Source organism: Penaeus monodon, chromosome 13 (genome assembly GCF_015228065.2).
Source record: "Penaeus monodon isolate SGIC_2016 chromosome 13, NSTDA_Pmon_1, whole genome shotgun sequence".
Taxonomy (NCBI): Eukaryota; Metazoa; Arthropoda; class Malacostraca; order Decapoda; family Penaeidae; genus Penaeus; species Penaeus monodon.
The window spans coordinates 49,787,510-49,795,009 of NC_051398.1; the positions used below are offsets into that span (position 1 = coordinate 49,787,510).

At 36.1% G+C, this 7,500-nt stretch overlaps 2 protein-coding genes across 5 annotated transcripts in view; one reads left to right on the top strand and one right to left on the bottom strand.

The window, feature by feature from the left end:
• The window catches only part of LOC119580407 (thymidine phosphorylase-like), a 20,305-nt gene extending 18,473 nt beyond the window's left edge, over positions 1–1,832 (top strand). For 2 of the 4 annotated variants that reach the window (XM_037928538.1, XM_037928539.1), the window contains exons 9-10: positions 1–87; positions 176–1,832. The exon at positions 1–87 is cut by the window's left edge and continues 29 nt beyond it. In XM_037928538.1, coding sequence (XP_037784466.1) covers positions 1–87; positions 176–334 — 246 coding nt within the window. In that variant the 3' untranslated portion in view covers positions 335–1,832. The remainder of the gene's footprint in view (positions 88–175) is intronic. The other 2 variants (XR_005229377.1, XR_005229378.1) reach the window with 2 other exon arrangements.
• A 616-nt stretch (positions 1,833–2,448) lies between these two features.
• LOC119580405 (serine/threonine-protein kinase WNK1-like) overlaps positions 2,449–7,500 on the bottom strand; it is a 73,901-nt gene continuing 68,849 nt past the window's right edge. The window contains 2 exon segments of the mRNA XM_037928537.1: positions 2,449–5,514; positions 5,719–5,801. Coding sequence (XP_037784465.1) covers positions 4,818–5,514; positions 5,719–5,801 — 780 coding nt within the window. The 3' untranslated portion in view covers positions 2,449–4,817.

Consider the following 7,500-nt stretch of genomic DNA (forward strand, 5'->3'; position numbering starts at 1 on the left):
ATGGCGAAGATCAGTTTAGAACTCGGGGCTGGCAGGAACAAGGTCGGCGACCCGATCAACTACAGCGTGGGCATAATGCTCGTTAAGGTAGGTACTGTGTTATTCTCGAGACTCCTCAACAGCTCTCGTCCTACATTCAATGCGTGAATTCATTATACTTAAACGCAACTTGCAGGTGGTCGGCGAGAGCGTGAAGGAAGGCGAGACGTGGGCAGAGCTGCATCACGATTCCTCACTGCCACCCACCCTCCTACAGAGGATGCAGGGAGCCGTCACCATCAAGGCGTCGGCGGAAGCATGCAAGCCCTCGCGCGTTGCCGCTCGCGTTGTCTAGGTGCTCGAAACCCTCAGTTGCAGAGGCCAATATCCAGCTCGCACTGTCAGTCTCCTAACTTGAGATCTAGTATCCATGCAAAATACTTTATGTTGCACAAATTATGTTAGGGCCTGTTCGCATGAGCGGACATAATCGGCGGGCGCGCGTACGCAAAGATGACGTCACAGGTGGGCTAAGTGCTCGCTAAACAAGCAGTTCCACTTTGTAACGTCACCTTCACAGGTGCCTGACGTTGCGGACAGGTCTTTAACCGTTTGAACCTTCTACTTTTTTATTTTCTAATTATATGGGAAACTGGAGACTTGGCTCTCTTCCGGGTTCATCGTCATACTAGTCACTGACCCCAAATATACTAGTACATGGGGAAGGGGACTGTTATTTTCACGTGGCACAATCTTCACATCGCCAGTTCTTTCTCCCAAAACCATATTCATCGTCAAATAGAAAGTATACCTATAGATACTTATATTCGGTGCATATATGCCAGTTGCTCTTCCCAGTATATAACTGTAACCATCATTAACTATTCCAGGTACCTGCTGGCGCTCATCAGGATTTTTTCTTTACGAAACTAACTTAATTGCGTTGTTGTTGTTTTTTTTTTTGGTTCACAAGAATTATTTAATGTGTTAGTTTTTTGGTTCACAAGAATTATTTGATTTTGTTATGTAAATCAGCCGGTGTGTTAATCGGTCTGCAGTTAATACGATTGTTCTGATTCTGGCTTCCAGTCACTGTGGTTCTCTTTATGATTTCAGCTTACTACTTCATAACAATCTTCTACATAGTGATTTCTGATATTTTTTATGTTTGCACAAGCTATTTAATTAGATGGTATGAAATTACACATGACCTGCATATTAGTCATCTATTGGCTGACCTAACCGATTCATTCCACTCCTTGAAAGGGAAATAACTCATTCTGTACAACTCTTTACTATGCAACTGGCCAACGTCATCCTCACATTCCAGTCTATGTAGATTTAACAAGAAATTATTTTTGTGATTGAAATATTTTTTGTTGAGTTTTACTATTGTGTTGTAATGGGAAATTAATAGTTTTTGTATGATATTGAAATTTACACAATGTCTCTTTCCTTGTTCATGAAAATAAAACTATTGCAGTGCTATACTAAAATATCTTAATATGTTACCGTCTTAAACTGATATTTTTTCTTTATTTTCCTGGGCCTTCCAGGCTTTGATACAATAATGATCATCATTAGCAAATTCTAAAATTTCATCAAATCCAAAAATGAAAGTTCCTACAAAATGTTTTATAATTTATCATATTAATACATCACTACTAATTAGAGTATAAACTTTGCATTCACGAACATGTATTATGAAAATATAATTTTCTTTTAGAGAATCATATATTTTGCAATGAGAGAGTTTGAGCATGTGGCATTCTACTTTGTGATATATTTTTTTAAGGTTATCACTGCCTCTAGTATTTACAGATATTACCATAAAATTAAATAGGAAATGTTAATATTGTAGACTTATTTTACATGTTCACACATATTTCATTATGTTCACTTTATGACCCTCTCAAATGATGGGAAATTAATTAGGAAAATCCTCTTTAATAATGTTTTTAATGATGTTTTATAAGTTGGTGAATCATGTAGTTTCACATGTTTTTTTTTTTTCCCAAGATAACAATAAAATTATGTAATAAAAGTAATTACAGCACAAGTAAAAACATTGAACAGGAAAAAAACCAACTGATGCCTTTGAAAATGATTAGGAATACATTTTTCATACCAAATGAAATAACTTTTCACAAACACTAAGAATATAACCGATATTGAAACGTACAACATAGCACCTACAAGGGAAGAACTTAAAAATCATAGGTGCAGGTGAACGGTTAGAAGCAATTAAAAATACACCTTATTTTCTGGAATGTATATAATACATTAAGACAAAACTTGAATGTTAAGGAAGGGATATACATTGGTCCTGTTTTAGTGAAATTTTACACAGATGATAATGTGCAAATGAATGCTTTACAAATATCAGGAAGACAAAACAATTAACTGGAGCATTATATATAAAGGAGTTTCACTGAAGTACTCTGCAGGGTAAAAAATAAAAGACCACTCTCAGTAAAATTTTGCACCACTTTATTTGATCATTTCTAAATATCATACAATATATTTATACAGCACATTAATGAGTGGACTTCCATGAAACTTGTAAGATCTCTTCAATTGGCATACAACTGCATGGCAGACTGCAGGTGAACCATACGTCGAGGCAGGGGAGTGCTGAGTCCCATGTCCCCTATGCAACTCAAGTGCAAACAAAATAGCCAATAACCAATGCAAACTTACAAATATTATTGGAAGGAATTTTAGTAGCTTACATTTCAAGCATTAAAAAAATTGAATATAAAATATAATACAATATTCTAGAGTAACATATAAATATTACGTACAGGCAATCTAGAAAAGCAAATCCTACATAGGTTATAGAAGTGCCTAAAACCTGGACAAGCTCAGCACCACCTTGGCTCAACATCATGGTTGCAGAGCAAGAAATAGAAAAGAAAAAAAAAGAAAAAGAAAAAAACAAAAACAAAAGGAAAAAAAAATAAAAATAAAAAAATAAAAATAATAATCAGCTCATACAGATGGAAGGAAGGTTCAAAACAGGTAGTCACATGGAAGTGTTAGCTACCTATCTCCTGCTTTTCAAAGCTTAAAAAGCATAGTAATTATCTTAGTAAGAATGGAAACATGAAATGCAAGTGAGGCGCTCCTGGCATGATAATGATGGCTGTTACCTAACTGGTAGTTAGCATAAGCAATGGAGTATTCAACAAACCAGTGGGGGACAGATACATGGATTGCTGGTAAAGATTGAAGCAGGATAAAGGTAATTCACCTATAAATGTCAGTTGACAGAGATGATGCTACATGATAATATTACGTTTATCACTACAATCAACAAGGCCATACACATTTTACTGGTAAATGTCTCTTCATTTGATGTACATCATTCTTATTCACCAGTGTTAGTGTCATATCAGAATTTTTGATGTATGAAAATTCCCTTTCATGCCTTAAAGTTCTGATATAAAGAAACTTCTTAAAAACTTCTTCCCTATAATATTACTCAGCAACCAATTATGAAGATCTGATAACATTCTGTCCTCCCTATACTACAATCTTGCTTCTCGTATCTATCAAGAAGGAAAAACAAAGAATTTATCCTCCTTTTACACTCTTCTTTCTTGAACTCTTTCAGATTAGATGGCACCAAACTGCCAGATATTTGCATTCCATTCTTGAAGATAAAGCAGATGAATTTACTTCTCAAAATACATGGCTTTTGTTCACTTTATATATTTATCTTATTTCTTTTAATAATAAAAAATAACACTAAAAAAAAAAAAAAAAAAGAGAGAAAAAAAATATCCCTTCCTTCAATAGTCTGGATCAACATTATGTTGGTAAAATAAAACAGAACTTCTGCAGTAATCCCTCACACTTTCTCTACATGTGAATAAATCTCTAGAAACTTACATACTGCACATGAGATGTGCAGTAGCACCAAATTCCATCACAATAATAATCTTGGTCTTTGCTTCAGTCCTTTACATTGCTATACACATGCAGGCTAACTAAAGGGAAGCCTCCTGCTTTAAAATGAACCATTGATACCACCTTATGAGGAAAGTCAGGGTGGAGTTATTTGAAGGTCTTCCTGACCACAGTCACTGGTCACTTGGCATAAGCACGCTGTAGGCATTTCACACTATGTGCATTTATAACCTTCAGTGTTTAGCTGGAAGACCATTCAGCATTTGCTTAGCCTTCTTGTGAATCACTGTGGCTAGCCTTGTATCCCTCATACTCTAGTGCAGTTCCCATCACAGGACCCACCACTATTTCATCGCTGTACAACTCTCACTGTACATATATAATACAACATATACACTGTTTATCCCTTGTTCAATCTACAACCACTGAACAGAGAGGAGTGTTTCAACATGATTGATCAATTCACCTAAAAGATACATTTGTTCTCATACGTCATGGAACAGTAATATAATAAAAAAAAAGGATCACTATAGTAAACAATACATCTAGTCATATCTAAAAAGAACAGAATGGATGACTGAGGTACAAAATCAAATTATTTCTGATGCAAACAAACATTAGAAATTTCCATTTTCATCCCTTCTATTTGATGACTAGTTTGAAACTCGTCAACTAGCACTGGAAACACTGCTGCCCCTTGTCAGCTGTAAATCACTTGTAAAGTTCTTCAAATGGACAATAGTAAGACCCATATCATTCAATGGATGAGACACAAAATATTCTATGGTTAACTTCTGCTGGACTGCCAGGACCATGTTGCTTCCACTGCCGTTGCTGAGCTCATCTCCATATGTGGGAGTACAAAATTAGAGGATCACAGATGCAGGTTCCTGTCCCTGAGAGGGAGCTTGGAATGTTGGCCACACCTACTGCTGTTGCCACTGTACCCATGAGGCACTTGTGGCAGGTGGCTGTTGTGAGGGTTGTTGCTGTAATGGCATGTTACTGCCGCTACTGCTGGTACTACTAGTACTAGGGGGAGTTCCAGAAACATCATCTACTTGGGACACAGCCACTATTGAGCCATCGGACAGCTTCTGATACGGGTAGGGGAATGTATGAAATGTGGGGAATATGTGGCCATGAAAAGGTGCAGTAGCATATCCCATTGTGGGATAAACTTGTCTCTGCCCTGGATGTTGTAATGATGCTGTGGCTTTCTGCTGGGCCATCATCTGGTTGAGGGTCATCTTGCCTTGGGATGGCCGCTGTGCCTGTCGAGGGCCGCTCAGGTTCTGAACCAACTCTAACATATCCTCTGAGATTGTACGCCCTTTCTTTCCTGACGTTGTGCCACTACTGGAGGTATCCACAGAATGATCGGATGCAATGGCTGCATCACCATTAGCACCAACTGGGAAATCACATTTCTCTGACTGCTTTGAGTCTGACTGGGAGTGTGGCGACGTTGGAGTCGTGCCTGGTGTGGGGGGACCCGGGGATGAAGCCAGGCGTAGAGACTGAGGTCGTCTACTATTCTGGCTTCGTTGTAGGCGCTGGACTTTGTAGGCTTCCCGTTCTTGCTGGTGGCGACGTCGGAGCTCAGCTTCCTCGTGCTCTTGCCTAGTGATTAAGCAGAAAGATATGTTTGTAGAACATTGTTACTGGCTAAAAAGACCACACTCACATATCTGAGAAAAGCTAATGAATAGTAAGAAAAAGAAAGAAAGAAAAAAGAAGAAGAAGAAAGAAAGTTTATTCCACAATGTCAGTGATATCAAATGAGCATTAAATCAAAAAGAAAGAGAACAACTTGTATTTATTTACTTGTAAAGAAGCTGCTGAAAACTGTCATCATCTTCTGAGAAATCTTCCAGATCATGCCTCACCGTTTCCAGTTCTTCGTCCTCCTATCAAGTAAATTTACACTTTATAGTCACAATAAATAAAAATCTGCAATATAATTTGATTAGTGCAGGTCTGAACGAGACTTTTCAAACCTACGAAAGTGGACGTGCATGTCTTCATGGTGAAGGGGGAAGTCTTTTAAGAATACTTAGCAACCCTCTCCATACCATATGTAGTTTCTTGTTTGTACATTCTACATGAAAGGAAACTTCTTAAAAGGATGTATAGACGTACTAATCTAAGAAAAGAATGACTAGCCTACTTGGAAAATCATAGACATGTCAGTCTTGAAAACACAAAATGACCCTTTTATTTCACTTCTTAATACATATGCCTTTGAGATATGTAACCTTGCATCTTGTCTACAGCAATAAAACAACACCAAGAAATTGCTAGTTACATTACTGAAAAGGGTAATCTTTAATAGACTAAACAGTAACACAGTGTTTGGTGTTTCTACGGTCTTATCAGGCAAATAACAAGTGCCACAGAAAGATTCTTTCTACTTGCACTATCAAAGTATTTTTATGATGACAAATTTTCTAATCTAAAACAAACTCACAACTAGAACTAACTCATGTTCTTAATATGCAGTATTAAATAGTAATACTATAAAAATCTAGCAAGTAATATACAGTTCTTGTATTTCTTAAAAATAATGCACTATAAGACTTAAAAATATAAGTTGGAAAAAATCTCAAGTAACTAAACCTTTCTTTTTCTTCTTTACATAATTAGGGTCAGTTAAAATGAATAAATACATGTGGTTACAAATGTTAGCACATTTTAGAATACAGCTTATATTCACATGTTCCCTTTTCAAGAGAGAAAATAATCAAGACTACCTCCGAAATATAACACTTGAAAAAAAAAGTTGGATACACTGCTTTCTAATGACATCACTAAAATCAACAATGGATCTATTGTGAAGAAAAATATATATACACCAGAGACTCTTTTTGTGATACTGTTAACAATGACATACACATCTCTGTTGTTGTTTTTACATAATGTTGAGGATGAAAATATTTACATAAATCATTGCAAACTTCAATGGTAGTCTTCCAAAGTAATGATAAAAGCCATGGAAAAGTCAGTATAGTGTAGCAATATAGCAGAAAACTCACCCTCATTTTGCGAGACTTTATTTCACTGACTCAAGGAGATCTCTTAAAGCTGTTAGGTATTCTTGGCAAACTTACAATACTTGGACAACAACCTTTCATCCCTAAACAGATTTTCATTTCCAAGAGTAATACTCAAAATGTTTGCAAAATTTAGTGAACATTTTAAAGTGAAGGTTTTAAAAACTGGAAAAAAATTGAAGTTCCTTGCTTTTATCATTCTGTGTGCAAGTCACTCAGAAGTAACCTGAGAGTCATCTGAACTTACTTGGCAAAGAATCCATTCTAAGCATTAATATTCATTACTAATCCTGAACTTCTCTAAATTAGCAGCCTGGTTTATCTTCTTCCACAGCATCATATTTTCCATATAATATAAAATATAGATCTATATAATATCATTTCATTTTTACTTTACAGTTATCACAATAAAAGATTTCATTTTGCAAGTGTAAAAATGCAGAAGTATTTCTCTCTTTAAAAACATACTCATCTTGGGTATGCTTGAACTGTACATGTGTAAATATAACTATATTTTCTAGGATTATCCCTAATACAAAATGCATCATATTCTCTG